Source organism: Gymnoscopelus microlampas, assembly GCF_963454915.1.
Source record: "Gymnoscopelus microlampas genome assembly, chromosome: 20".
In the NCBI taxonomy this organism is placed as follows: Eukaryota; Metazoa; Chordata; class Actinopteri; order Myctophiformes; family Myctophidae; genus Gymnoscopelus; species Gymnoscopelus microlampas.
In genome coordinates, this window is record NC_139957.1 from 15,930,102 (window position 1) to 15,945,784 (window position 15,683).

At 44.6% G+C, this 15,683-nt stretch overlaps 2 protein-coding genes across 2 annotated transcripts in view; one reads left to right on the forward strand and one right to left on the reverse strand.

Annotated features, from left to right (window-relative positions):
* Positions 1–1,360, forward strand: part of LOC311036874 (NEDD4-like E3 ubiquitin-protein ligase WWP1) — a gene marked incomplete at both ends in the record, with an annotated part of 2,775 nt that extends 1,415 nt beyond the window's left edge. Inside the window, one exon of the mRNA XM_084045885.1 lies at positions 1–1,360. This exon is cut by the window's left edge and continues 1,415 nt beyond it. Coding sequence (XP_083902011.1) covers positions 1–1,360 — 1,360 coding nt within the window.
* Positions 1–15,683, reverse strand: part of gfra4a (GDNF family receptor alpha 4a) — a 184,991-nt gene that overhangs the window by 158,587 nt on the left and 10,721 nt on the right. The window lies entirely within an intron of this gene.

A 15,683-nucleotide genomic window follows, 5' to 3' on the forward strand; every position in this document is an offset into this window, starting at 1 on the left:
AGACCGAGTGTACTTTGCCAACCACACCACTAAGACCACACAGTGGGAAGACCCTCGAACACAAGGGCTACTACAGAACGAGGATCTTCTGCCTGAGGGTTGGGAGATTCAGTACACGAGGGACGGAGTCCGCTACTTTGTGGATCACAACACACGAACTTCAAGCTTTAACGACCCGCGCACGGGAAAGTCCTCCGTCACCAAGGGATCTCAGATTTCTTACCAACGCAGCTTCAGATGGAAGCTTGCCCATTTCCGATACTTGTGCCAGTCCAATGCACTCCGCAGCAATATGAAGATCAACGTCTCCAGGCAGACACTGTTTGCAGACTCTTTACAGCAAATTATGGCCCTGAAGCCTCACGATTTGAGGAGGAGGCTCTCTGTCACCTTCAGAGGGGAAGAGGGACTTGACTTTGGTGGAGTAGCCAGGGAGTGGTTCTTCCTGCTGTCTCATGAGGTGCTGAACCCCATGTACTGTCTGTTTGAGTATGCTGGCGGGAGTAATTGTCTGCAGATCAACCCTGCCTCCATAATCAACCCTGACCACCTCTCCTACTTCCATTTCATAGGACGCTTTATTGCCATGGCGCTGTTCCATGACAAGTTCATTGACACAGGTTTCTCCCTACCTTTCTACAAACACCTGCTCAACAAGAAGCTAATCCTCAAAGACCTGGAGTCCACTGACCCAGTGTTCTACAACTCGCTCATCTGGATCAGGGACAACAACATTGTGGAGTGTGGTCTGGAGATGTACTTCTCTGTGGACATGGAGACCCTGGGTAAGATCTCTCACCATGACCTGAAACCCGATGGCACCAACCTCCTGGTCACAGAGGAGAACAAAGAGGAGTACATCAGTCTGATGGCAGAGTGGAGGTTATCCCGCAGGGTGGAAGATCAGACCAGGGCATTCCTGGCTGGCTTCAATGAGGTGGTTCCCCTGCAGTGGCTCCAGTACTTTGATGACAAGGAGCTGGAGGTGATGCTGTGCGGCATGCAGGAGGTAGACCTGCAGGACTGGCAAAGAAACACAGTGTATCGTCACTACACCAGAAACTGCAAACAGATCATCTGGTTCTGGCAGCTGGTGAAGGAAGTGGACAACGAGGTTCGTTTGCGGCTCCTGCAGTTCATCACAGGGACCTGCAGGCTACCACTAGGGGGCTTTGCTGAACTCATGGGGAGTAACGGGCCACAGAGGTTCTGCATTGAGAAGGTAGGGAAGGACACCTGGCTTCCTAGAAGCCACACATGCTTTAACCGGCTGGACTTACCCCCTTATAAAAGCTTCAACCAGCTGAAAGAGAAGCTATTGTTTGCCATCGAGGAAACAGAAGGATTTGGCAAACAATAGAAAGGAGACAGAGAGGAAGGAGTGTTCAACTCAAGGGCCCTCTAACTTTCAAATGATGTGCTGGAATAATTTGTGACCAGACACCACTCTTTCCAAAAGTTTTCCTTTTTTTAAATATTTCATATGAAAGTTGAATATCAGAGTTATAATTAGAAATTGTTTGTTTAGATTGACTCAATAGTTTACTTTAGGACCTTATTGAATTTGTGTCCGTTTAAAACCGGCAAAAAGATTTTTGCATTGAAAGCAAAACGGTCATTCTTCTCTATTCATTCACAAACGATATACTCTAAAGTATCCCAGACAACATTGCATCAGAGAGAAAAACTAAACGGAGCTCCCGGATGAGGTTGTGATTTACCGCATGCAGCTGTTATGGCTGGCGGATGTCAAGTCTTTCATTTTCAAAACAGGCGCTTTTTCTTCATAACAGGCGGGCAGTGTGAACATGCCCTTAGCTAGCCAATATCTGGATTAAACAATGTGTGGAAGATGAGAGCTTTTGCCGTGCACAAATGGAGCATACACGCTGTGTGTGCGTTATGGCCAGTCAGTGACCTGTGCACAGTTGGGACTACGCAGACCATCTTGTCCGGGGCACGAGCAGGACACACAGCAGGCCTGGCTGGAGCAGCAGGGTGCCATTGCTCATGTTCTCTCATCGGACAAGAAGGTCATCGGCCCCACTTGGCAGGATACAGAATAGCTTGAGGCGATCAGCAGGCCCCTCTGTCCTCTTGCTGAATTCACAAATATGCCATTTGTGAAACCTGTTCAACAGCAAAGAGGTAGACCACTCATGATCCCTCAAGATGGAGATCCTTGGCTACCCGAATGAAAAGTAAGATGACCCACAGACAGAATAATTGATCGCAATGACATGTTATTGATCCCAGACTCAAGATGAGGTACTGCATATCAGTGAAGGGCAATACTGAAGCTGTCAAGACCAGGCTGTAAAAAATTACAACAGTCACAGTATGAAGGTGGACAGAGGATACAGTATATCAAATGGATGGAAAACAAATGTTAGAAAAAGTGTTGGACTTAAATTGTGAATAATTAATCATACAATTATATATCTATATATCTATATTACACTTGTTTTTGTTTAAGGAGAAGCCTCGACAGAGTGAGAACACAGAATACCACATTCAGAATGCACCCACACCAAAGTAAACCAAAAAATAACATTAGGCAGCTTCCTCAAGGCAAGTGATGATGACCACTGACACAGCACCTGACCCTCTGACCTCCCCCTGCACCAGGTCCTGGCCACAGCTGTTGACCTTCAGTCATATCTGCTCTCTCCTACCCTTGACAGCGAGGAGAATCATCGGCCTGAAGGTGCCATTCCCAAGACTCTGCAAGCTAGCACAGAGGTATACCAGCCACAAGTTATCCCTCTGAAAGGGTCTTCGCTTGTCTGCATTCCTCCAAAATCTGTTATGCCATTCATGTATTTATACTTGTTAAATGCTGTGATGTATATTTTGATTTATCTTACGGTATGTATTGCATTTTGTGATGCTGGTAAGAGGACCACAGTAAAATGTTATAAAAAACATTATTCAAATGTATGCTTAATAAATAAATAATAAAAAACGTATGTGTGTGTGTGTATGTGTGTACACAGTGCAATTACAATATCAAGAACATGTATCACCAGGCCTCAAACACATCACTAAGAGCAGATGATGTAAAATGAGTTTGGGGGGAAATAACAGATGTATTTAATGCAGGATGTCTGGCACTAGTCGAGAAGCCTTTCTCACACTTCAAATGTCCGCCTGGCGACGAGCCAAACAGAACCTGGCAGTATGTGCACGAATCTATCTACAGAAGCTGACCAATCAGTAAGCCTTATGAAGAAGAAGCCTGTATGGATATACAGTATTCAATAATCTAACTGTTTTGTAGGATACAAGCATTTGATTTAACCGTTGCCACTTGTAGATTAGGATGCATATAAATGTACTAAAATATAAGAACATTTTAAATCTAGGGATCCCATCTATTTGAGGGATTAATATCAAAATGAAACAGACAAGCATACTATACAATATAAAGCGAGGTCTACTGTCTGTACGAGACAAAAATAGAACAAAAGACAAGTGCACGCCTCGCTATGTCGCTTGACCTGTTCTGAGCAGGCAGGGTGCAGGCCCTCATTAACACCAAAACAACATTGTTCTGTTGATTTGAGAACGCCACACCACCTACTGTGCCTTTCCCCAAAGTACTGAGATGAGGAAAGACTTTGTGAATAATTAATGATATAATTATGTACATTATTTTATTTTTTGCCAGTACACCTGATCCAAATAGGCCCAGAATGTCCCTCTGCCCGGGAGAGACAAACAAGACCACCTTGTCCGAGAGTTGACAAGATGTAACTTGTCTGCAGCTGGCAAGCTTGAGACTCCTCTCCTCTCCATTCCACTGCTCTCCTCTGCCCTCCTCTCTTCTGGTGTCTTGAGGTCACCACTTTCCCCAGGGCACTAAAATAGTAGAAATACAGCCACTTGATTTGGTTGAGTGAGGAGGTGAGGAGGAGGTCAGCGGAGGAGCACCGAGACGAGGTCTACAGATCTCACCTTAAAAAGGCATTGCTGCCCCTTGATCAATCTTTCATCGCTGTCTCCTAGCATCCACACTCTCACCCCTGTGTGCTGTCCATCTCTGCTCTCCACTTCCTAGCCCTCTCCCTGGTATGTACTATCCTTATATTCTGTCACACTCTTGCTGGTGTCTCTCTCTCTGTCTGGCTCCCTTCCCTTATCCCCGTATCCCCCCTCTCTCTCCCTGAATGTGTCTTTTTGCTTCCTCTCTTGCCCATCCATGTCCTCTGTCTCTCTCCCTCCTTCCTCCCATTCTATAGACCCGGAGAATTGCCTCCTATAGTGAATCACTCTGATGGTGTGTTTACAGACTCGCCTGCCATTTGGCTATCTGAGGCTCTCAGAAATAGCATAGCAACAGATAGCGCTCAGCAGGGACAACAATACAGAGAGGACGCTAAAAGCAAATATTAAATTCTATGCATACAATGCACAGCCTGCCTTATAGTGTGTGTGTGTGTGTGTGTGTGTGTGTGTGTGTGTGTGTGTGTGTGTGTGTGTGTGTGTGTGTGTGTGTGTGCGTGCGTGCGTGCGTGCGTGCGTGCGTGCGTGCGTGCGTGCGTGCGTGCGTGCGTGCGTGCGTGCGTGCGTGCGTGCGTGCGCTGTACAATATCCCTCACACATGTAGAAAGCGAAGGAGAAATGTCTCCTGCAATATTCAACAGACAATGGTGAACGTCAGCTCTGTGTGGTTGAATGCCGCCATTTTAATAGGCTCCCTTGTTGGAAATAAGTACATTTTGTCTACTTTCTTGCCTTCTCTTTCTCCTACACAACTGTAGTTCCTCTGTTGTTCTCTGTTGGCCCCGTAACCGTTCATTCCCATCCACGCTCCCTGGCTCTGTCACCCCTTCTTTCAGATGCTCTCACTTGCACGCCCTATCTCTAAAATTCCCCCCATTGCCGTCTTTCTGCATTTGTCAGAAACAACAGCTTGAACGATCTGGAGTCAAGAGGGAGATTTCTCCCTCTTGACTTGTGGTTGTGGTAAGTTAGGGGCGGTGGTAAATGTGTGAGATTCCCTGTGAGGGACAAAGTATGAAACAACAACACAACCACATATTCCTTCTTTTTTTTTGCCCTTCCACTTCCTTCACACGTCCCTAAACAACAAACCAAACCCTTTAAAACGAGCCCAGGGCCCATCGCCACCATGTCACTTGACTTATGACTCAACTTAGGAGTTTTTGCACAGCTATTTCCGGTAGCCTAGGTGTCGACAATAAGAAGAGAATGTTATCTGTTTACTGACACTCTGGCAGGGTGGGGCAAGGGGTGCAGTGTGTGCGTGTGCGTGTGCGAGTGTGTGTGTGTGTGTGTGTGTGTGTGTGTGTGTGTGTGTGTGTGTGTGTGTGTGTGTGTGTGTGTGTGTGTGTGTGTGTGTGTGTGTGTGTGTGTGTGTGTGTGTGTGTGTGCGTGTGTGTGTGTGTGGTGTGATGTCGGTGGAGGTAAACAATAGGGGGGAGCATCGCTACACTCGTAGCAAAGCCAGAGCAGCAAATAAAACTGGATTAGCACAGATAGACAGAACTGTGTCAGCGACAGGAAACATGTAGAATCTGACAGAGTCCCATGGCGAGCAGTTCGAGGAAAGGCAGCCAATGCTGTCACACAAACACAGTCATTAGGGTGGGTGCATGCTGTATATACTCAATGGGCTTATGGGAAGGGAAAATTAGAGCAGAGTAAAGATCATGAATAAATAAACACAACTACGTACACTTCTATAAATGGAATCTCTGAAGAATTAATAAGGTAGCATATATAGCTCTGTGTCAGAGCATGCTCTCTTTGACGTCCTCCCTTCAAACAGTACGCAGTCGCAATGGTTTTAACGTTAACCCCCCCAGCCCCCCTCAAGTCCACCTAAACCCTACTGTTACCGTTATTGCAACAGGAACACAGGGCTAATATATGAGATTCGCAAATCAGCCATTAACAATTAATGGTGTTGAGCTTGTAAAGATTTCCCAGCGGAAACGTCTCCATCTCCTCGGGCAGATTGTTTTCCAATGTTTCGTCTGGTAAACATTGCAGATAAAAAATAAATATCATAAATAAATAAATGAAAACTGACTCCAGGAGGAGGTAATTACAGCAATTCCTGGGAACAAATCAGCATGGCCAGAAGTGAATTGCAGTGACTTCACACAGCAAGATATTAAAGCCAACAGGTCCTGAGATGGGGTCAAAAGCACCTGTTGCTACAGAACACTCAGGTATTTTACAGTCTGAGAGGAAAAGGGACACAACGATGGCCACAATCTTTTTTTTTTTAAATGACAGCTTTACATTTTATCTTGCTGTTGCAAGTGTCCAGATTGACTTACATCGAGTGAGAAGGTATGGGGGTGGGTGCCTTGCTCAAGGACACTTGTCGACAGGTAATCGGTAGGTCAGTCACATGGCTGAATGAGGACTCAACCCAGGACCTTTCGCTAATGTTGATGTGACCCTAATCACCAGACATCAACTCCTAACAATGACCTTATAAGTACTGTCAATAGTTAGTTTCATGGCATTGCTTTCACTGAGGAGCGTCAATACTGATCATTAACTTGGTCAGTGGTCCATCAAATATTGATTGACACATAATCATTTTTTCTCCATTAGAGAGATCAAGTCCTTTTCTGCATAGAAAGTGGCACAGAAGTCCTATTAGTTAGATTTTTGAAATGGTTGGGTCTTCTGGTATTTTCAGTAGTGTAGTGTTATATCTGCCTGATATTGGCCCTACAGTACATCATCTCTTAAGTGTATAGCCTATTTTAGTGATTATTTCATTGTACACCTTGATAGGTAGCCAAATTGCTCACACTTTGTACTTTTTTTAGTCATTACACTTCCTTTAAAAAACAGTATCAGAGACAAATGCCTCCTGGCTCACACAAGTGATGTTATTTTAGCACAGAACTGGAAACAATATTTCAAAACAATCTATCTTCAGGCCAGGACCCAACTGATATCTGACACCAGTGCCCGCATTTTCACCTGTTATCGACACTGGTGCCAGAAATTGGAGGATGCCGCCTGTGAGAGAAGGTTAAGACCTTGCACTGCTGGACAGGCAGGAGGTGTAAAGCCCAGGTTTTGCTAATTCCTTTCACCTTTCACACAGGCTTTTGTGCCATGGATCAGCAGGTCCCATAACAAGGCTCAGACGGGGGCTTCTAACAACCCAGCAAGACAGGTGAACAGACAAACCTGTCAGCTCCTGTCTCCATAGAGCCAAAGGAGCGAGAGGGAGGGAGGGAAGGAGGTAAGAGTTTCTGGGATAAATGGGACTCATCCAGTCAGCCGTAGCCGAACATGCTAGCCAATCTCAAGGGGCCCTAATGACAGCGGTTGGAGGATCAGTAGACTCGGCGTAAGAAGGGCTATACTATGACGTGACTCCGGTTTGGAGGATTTAGCAGGGAGGGGTTGTCAGATCCTGGATCTGGGGGGAAAGCAGGCCGTGGAGGATCAAAGCGAAACACAGAGTGGGATCATTGTCTGCAGCTCAGAATCCATGAGGACACATGAGCATGTGTGAAGTATTCCTGTAGCCACAGGTACACACACACACACACACACACACACACAATTACACAACACTTCAACAGACAAAAACAGCATAATATTATGTGAAGCCATATAGGACGCACAGCGCCAAAGGAAGCCATGCATGTCATGCAGGAACACATTTTAAGCATGGCTGGGCTGTCCTCAGCGTAAATGGAATCCACCCTGATAGTGCCATACCCTACACTAAAAATGAGTGTCAATTAGTATAAAAATGGACCCTTACAGAGCTGTGTATCTACTGACCGTGGCTGTAATACAAACATCCACTTCAATGAAAACAATCTGGAATTTACATTTGCAATTTATGATTCAACCCTCATCAAGATACATGCAACAGGTGGCAAGTGTCTATAGATATATTTCTTCCCTACATAGTCTAAAAGCTCCAGAGACCTGAAGAGGGTTGTAAATATTCCCCAGCATCTCCACGTCGATTAGCCAGCACAATCACTTTTCTTTTTTTCCCTGTGTCGTCTGAGTGTTGCATAATTCACAGTTTAACAGCCGAGCTCGCAAATTGATAGCGGGAGGAATTGAACCAACACTATTGCTTTACGCGAATAAGTAATAATAAAAATGGGACCGGGGAGGAGGGGGGCTGACAGAAACGCCCACAGACGGCATGCGTCTCATTCATTCTGGGAAGTCACACCCGGCAGCAGTACAGCCTCAATAAAAAGCGCCGTTCTGCTGCGTCATCTATCATGGCTCTGGCCATGGCAGATTCTTGGCACGCTGACTGAGGGCCAGGCTCTCAGTGTTAGAATGCATTCGGGCCCTTGCCCTCTTCAGCACTTCATGGCTCCGATTGGGGCAATGATGTATTAGTGGTGACAGTACTGACGGTATACCCAGCAAAAATCCGGAGTGTTCGTTTAACCTTGAAGGCAGGGTTTGATTTGTAAAATGTAAAAAAAAAACAACAGGGAGGATATTACCATTCATATACTCTGTTGTAGAGATGTCCGATAATATCCCCCCCCCCCCCCCGATATTATTGGCCGATATTAACATAAAAATGTAATATCGGAAAATATCTGTATCGGTTTTTATTTATTAGTTCAACTGCTGTAGGCATTTATGAATGCGTCCATAAACATTGATTAGTGAGCTTGTAAATCGGCTATTTTTGGCAAAGACATTTGGTGTACACAGAAAATAGCGGTCCAAGTACACTCAGGTCCAGTTTACTAAATCTAGACTATCTAACAATAGGATGGCATCTTCCGTGAAGTGGACGCCTAACCCTGGGTTTGTTCCGGTTTGCCGATCAGAAGACAAGGTCACAGAGGAGAAGAGGCACTCCTTTCATCCGTCCCCTGGCCTTCAAGTGCGAGACTTTGGACAGTCAATTTACTCTAGGGCCCTTCAAGTGCTACAGCTCACCTCAATTCCTATCCGTTCCTCTTCTTTTTCTCTCTTTTATGTATTTTCTTTTCTTTTCTTGGGAGGGGGGCTGCTCATCTTTCCCCCTCACTTTCAGATGCTATCAAGTGGGCGATCGAGTGGCGCTGACCTCACAGGGCTATCTCCTCATAATCCTCTCTCACTGCCGCAACCTTGGCTATCATCCAACTACAGAAAGATGCCAAACCCACCTTTTTTATGGAGTTTTCAGAGGCAGGGTGGGTGGGGAGGGGGAGAGGCAGAGCCCCCCTCCCCACTCCACCACCACAACCATAAAACCTGATAGAAGATCCAATGAATGACGGTGTAATTTGCAAATTTCGGAAGGTCACAGGGGACGAGGGCAGATTACCGGGACGGTAGGAACATGGGACGGGGGGTGAGGATAGACTGTGCAAGGTCATGGAAAAAGTTAAGTATCGCAGTTCATTAAATGTACAGATGGGGGCTTAACAGATGACACGGGGGGTCAACGTTTTTTCTCTTTCGTCCTCTTTCTCTCACGTTAAATCATGACGTTGCCTTCGCGCTCTTCTTTCCTCTCCTCCTCATCTTTCTCTCGCACCCCAACCCCTCCCTCTGACTGTCGTTTGATCTCACCATGGCCCAAAGTCAGCAGGCAGACTGGTCCTTTATCTCTCATATGCGCTGTTCCACATGAAGGAGCGTGTCTGGAAGGAGCCTTCTAAAAAATAAATGGCCTCAGTGCGGGGAAACACACACACACACACACACACAGGCAGTAACGAGGCCTACGCTCCCACTGGCCACCGCAATAGGGCATTGATAATTTGATTTGATCTACATTTGGGTTGTGGGTGCGTAAATGTCTATGTGTGCACAGTCTGCACACTGCTGGTCTGATTGCACAAGCATGCGTTTGTGGTTTGAGGTTTGAGGTGCGTGAGTGTGAGCGAGTGTGCTACTGTGTGTGTGTGTGTGTGTGTGTGTGTGTGTGTGTGTGTGTGTGTGTGTGTGTGTGTGTGTGTGTGTGTGTGTGTGTGTGTGTGTGTGTGTGTGTGTGTGTGTGTGTGTGTGTGTGTGTGTGTGCGTGCGTGCGTGTATGAATATCTCTCCCCGTCTTCTCCACCACAAACCCAATGGGATTAAAGCAGGTGTAAACTATCCCCCTCTCGACCAATATTTGCTTTTGTGGTGACGTTCATTCGGTTTTGTTTTGTTATCCCTTGCGTCCTTGCTTGCAGATGTCGCTAGGCAAGAAACCTGCCTTTTTGAGAGACTCCCAGTATGCCACATTTGATGTTAATGCGTTTAGCCTGCATCTATCCTGCATGAGTTCCTCCTGCAGGCAATTCTCTTGAACCTTACATAGAGGAAACAAATTAGCGAATTAATGTTCTAAAAACAGTGCTAATGTTGGATAATAATGTGAATGGAGTAAAAATATCTCACTAGTACAGGGCAACTCGGAAGGGGGGGTGGAGTGGGGGCGGGGGCATACTGTAGCTTACTTACTTATCCCCATTTGGCCATCTTTTTTATGGTCCCCCAGCTCCCCCAGTTGGAACTACACCATGTTATTTTAGGCCTCCCTTTCTTCCTTTTGCCTTCTGGAGTCCAGTGTAATGCGACTCTTGGAACTCTTAGGATAGCGTTGATGTCCATTCTGAGGACATGGCCAATCCGGGTCCATCTATTTATTAGGTAGTGCATGTCATCTTGTTGGGTGATGTTGAGAAGTTTATTGTTTGAGATGGTCTTGGGCCAGAATGCAGGATTTTGCACAGGCATGATGTGTGGAAAGTGGATGGTTTATGGACGTCGCTTTCTGTGGTTTTCCAGCATTCTGCACTGTATAGTAATAGTGTTGATAGTACGCAGCTTTGGTAGATCCTGATTTTTGTTTTGGTACTGTATTGGTTTGACTTCCAGATTTGTTTAAGTCTCTGAAGGTTGTGTGAGCTTTGTTGATCCGGTTTTGAATGTCCTTACTTGTTCCCCCATCATGTTGAATGATGCTTCCAAGATATGTGAAATTATTTGTATTTTCCAAGACCTGTTCCACTGTTGTTATATATGTGTTGGTGTATTGGTGTTGATGGGCATGACTTTGGTAGTATTGTTGTTAATGAGCAGTCCAACTTGTTGACCACAGTATTGGTGTCTGTGTCTTTTCCCGCAGATGTGTGTGTGTGTGTGAGTGTGTGTGTGTATGTGATAGAAGGGCTAGGTCACTCCGGATCCTACCAAAAAGCTGGTGGTGCTTGTTCCCACAGTGCAAGAGGGGCATAGCTTAGTGGGTAGATAGTCTGTATGGTAATCCTAGCGGCCCACCCAATTATACGCGTCAAAGTGTCCCTGAGCAAGATACTTAAATCTAACAGCTCCCCAAGCGCCTTTGAGCAGCCATCATCTGGGTGAAGCTGAAACTGAATTTACCACGGGATTAAAAAAGGTCCACTTTCTTCTAAACATGCAGTAGAATTTCATAAAAAATATATATCTGCTGTTACTATTCCTTATTGGCCACCATCCTTATTCTGTTATTTTAAACTAGTCCATACCCGTGTGGGGATATATATGCCCCCCCCCCACACACACACACACGCGTCCGGTCGCGTTTGCCCCCCCCGCCAGCCGCAACCATGGCGACATTGTTTGACACAAAAACGCTAATAAACTAATAAAGCTGAGATTTGGTGAGATTTCAGAGCAATTGCTCCAGCCACTGAGGAGAACCGGGCAGAACAGTTTTGGCCTCACCATGACAGCCTGACAGAGGTTTGTCAAATTATAGGAGGATTCTAAGATGACGCAAGGAAATCACTTAAGTGGTAGATGCCAACTAATATCTATAAATGGCTGCACCGTTGTTATAAACATGCTCAAGAAACACTCAGAGTAATAAAGGCTGTGCATTTTCTGAGCAGACTCCTCTTCTCCTTCTGCTACTCAATGACAGTACTGTATAGGGAAAAAAAAAATCAATATCACAGTTAACTGTATATTGGTATAAACAAGCGGTGCTGAATAGACTTCAGTCAATACACCGACTGGCATTATCATTTTTTTAAAAACACAATTGACTGATTGACTGGCATGCTACCACCACACACGTTCCCCCGTGGCCACTGATACACACGCACATTACACGCGCAACACACACACACACACACACACACACACACACACACACACACACACACACACACACACACACACACACACACACACACACACACATACACACACACACACACACACACACACACACACACACACACACACACACACACACACACACACACACACACCTATTAGAATTTGCTTAGTTGAAGACAAAGAGCAGTGTGTCACTTTGTCTTTTGTGACATGATGCCGTGAGGCCCAGTGAAATCTAATTCCACATGGAGGGTTGGGATTTAATTAGAGCACTTTGTACCTTTCACTGCTGCTGAATCCTATTTACATTCGGTCTCCTGTTACCAAGTTTCCTTGGCTCTGTCCGTGGTTCTATTGGCTCAGCTAATCTTTCGAAATCTCGGCTGTTAAACAAACTGAGGAGTGAACCATTTTCGGAAGCCATGAGATCAGGTTTTCATACAGCATCCTGATGTTCTGGAGACTTGTCACGTTAGCCCACGTACAGATGTAGGTCATTTTAAAAGTACTGCTGTTCTTGTGTTCCACACCCAAGAGGAATGGTTTAGAAAAACACATTCAAATGAATAGTCAGTATAGTCAGTATCAGAAGATAAACAGAAGGGTGTACAACTAACACTAATTTGGTTCCACTGTGTAACATTTAAGATAAAAATCTGGTGTATTAATTGTGTACAAATGCTGAATTATTGCATAAACGGGGACTTGTACAATGACTGCTCAATGATATAAACAAGCAAGGTGAATGATATTTCTATGGACCACATTTGAAATATTTGTACTTTGATATAATATACTATTATACAAAGGTGCAGTAAAAGGCAATATGGACGGACAGAGGAAATACTGTCAAATATATATATATAAATATATTCTACCTCCTTTGATGGATAAATGTAGGCTACTGTATGTGTTACAGGATATGCAAAGAAACAAATTATACAGTGTGATTTATGTGCTCTAAAAATGAAAAGAAAAAACGTTTTTTTAATGCCCTCAGTTTTTTTGCTGTTTAATTAGATGTACTGAAATCAAGATCCCCTGAAAATGTTAGATTTGGCATAACTTAACTATCAGGAGTCACCGAATAGAGACAAAGAGGGACTGCCTTATTGTGGTCTTATTTCAAGCTTAATTGGATGAGAAGCCATTTAAAATGTGGCATTCACAAATAACCCATTTCTCATGATAAGTTTGATTAAACACATATTATATCTATAGCTTGATAGCAAACTCAACCTCCAATATATGCATTGGTAGGCTTTCTTCAATGTTGGGTTCATTACTTGAAAAAAATATAGTATACAACAAATGAGTAATTATTACTTAAAAGTACTTCATTTTACAACAGTAAAAATGACTCAGACAATTACTCCTTGAAAAAAAGTAATCTGTTAAACTACTTTTACGTGAACAGGCCACATCATTTATCTGTTGCAGCAGCAAAGAAAAGTTAAACTATTTCTTGTTTACTAAAAGTGTGCATGATGACTGTGTCATGAAATCAGACCTAATTTTTATTTATATACTTAGTATTATTATCTATGTAATAAACTTATTCCACGTAATTGTTTTATTTGTATTTTTGTAAGCTCCCTGGTGGAGCTTACAAATAAATAGGCAAACATTTGGCAAAAAGAGCAGATCTACAAGCTCCCAATGTGTTGTGACTCATGATGGGTTGTGAGCTTAAAGATCGGCTATTTTTGGTAAACACTGTAGATCTGGCGTAGAGGGGAAAAAGGAGGGTACCAAGTACAGACCCCTGGCTGGGGGGACACCAGTCAATGACGTATATAGGTTTAAGTGGTTAATCCAACCTAGCACAGTGTATGCTGTACTGAAATAGTTGGCCAGAAGGGGGAAGACATCACTAAAGTTGAATTTATCTAGCTACCTGTCAACAATGATCCAAGGAGACAGAGAGAATGTGACATTGTGTATGTTTGGTAACAGTGCTGTCCACAGTCAAACTTTGTGGACAGCAACCAATTCCGCAAGTACCGTATAGGAAAATATGGAAGACTGGGAAAAGACAGGTTTGACCTGACTCACTGATGAGGCAGGATGCATACAGTATGTGATGTGAATGCCTGCATCCTCCAGATGTCGTAAAGCATTGGTTCTCAAAATGGGGTCCGGAGACCCCCAGGGGGTCCCCAGTGAAATTAGTTAACATACAGTAGCGTCAGAATCATTTTAACCACTTAACTTTGGCTATTCAAAAATAGCAGATATACAAGCTCATAACGCGGCACAGAGTGCCGCGCTATGAGCTTGTAGATCTGCTATTTTTGAAAAATCGTGAACATTTGTGAAAATCTTTGAATATATATATTTTTAAAGCAAACATTTGTAACTCAACATCTTTGCTTCTGGGGGTCCCTGGAATAAAATATTTTGAGATGGGGGTCCGCGGCCAAATACATATCATTTTGGGGGTCCTTGGCATGAAAACGTTTGAGAACCACTGTCGTAAAGCACAAACCTACGGGAGCCAGCTGGGTCAGAATCAACTCTACAGCAACATAGAATGGAGGTATAATGTTGAAAATTGTGACACACCTTCAATTGCAGAAAGGAATAGTTACACCCTTGCTGTTTATTTAGTTAGTTATTTCGTTTAGAATTAAAAAGGACCCTGAAAGGGGAATTCATCAAGAACGAGTGGAGAGAGAGGAACAGTCACTGAGCAGAGACGGACACAGGACTGCTCTGTAATTACACCAAAATAAAGTGTTCATGGAATCATGAACGTCTGTCTTCCCAACATTGTGTTTGGTTTTGTCGCCGAGGAACTGCAGAGGAACCACGTAAAGTGTTCAAGGCAGCAGTTCAGGGCCCTGAGCCAAGGCAGGGGCCAGGCGACAGAAACGAGGAGCCTTAACTCTGTTAGCGTGAGTGTCGAGCCAGAAACTCTTTCATTAGCTCTCATTAATGCTATCTGGCACATAATGAGACAGACTGGGGTGGCTAGCCTGCTGCTATTTGGCCCAAGTTATTATACAGACACACGTAAGCTCCTTCGTCACCAACAGCAACCAACCTCGTCCTCCTCCTCCTCCTCCTCCTCCTCCTCTTGGCTTAGGCGGGTGACAGCCTGGCATCATACCATCCTCATTTCATGCTTTCTCTTTTTATCTCTTTCCTGCCCCCCCCCCTCCCTCTTTCTCACACAGTATCTCACTTTTCGCCAAACTCTTTCTCACTCCCTGTCACCCACTCGCTATCTCTTTCTCTCTCTCTCCCTCTCTCTTTCTATCATAACATACTGAAGACGAAAAAGCATGCAGCAAAAAAGGGGGGAAAAAGCCCTCAAGCTCTGATTAGAAACCAATTAGCTGTGTGGATCCTCAGGCCCCTCACCCGACAGGCTGCAGCACGGTGTCACGTCGATTATGCTCCCCGTTTGGGAATGGACTGTACTGCGGGGATATCTGTTCCCGCTTCACTCTCTTGTCTTGCTTTCTCCCCTTCTTTATGCAACCATCTATCTATCCATCTATATATCCTCTCCTCTTCCCTCCTACTCCTGCTGGTCTGCTCTAATTTCATGGGGTGCTCTCAAAATACACACACACACACACACACACACACACACACAC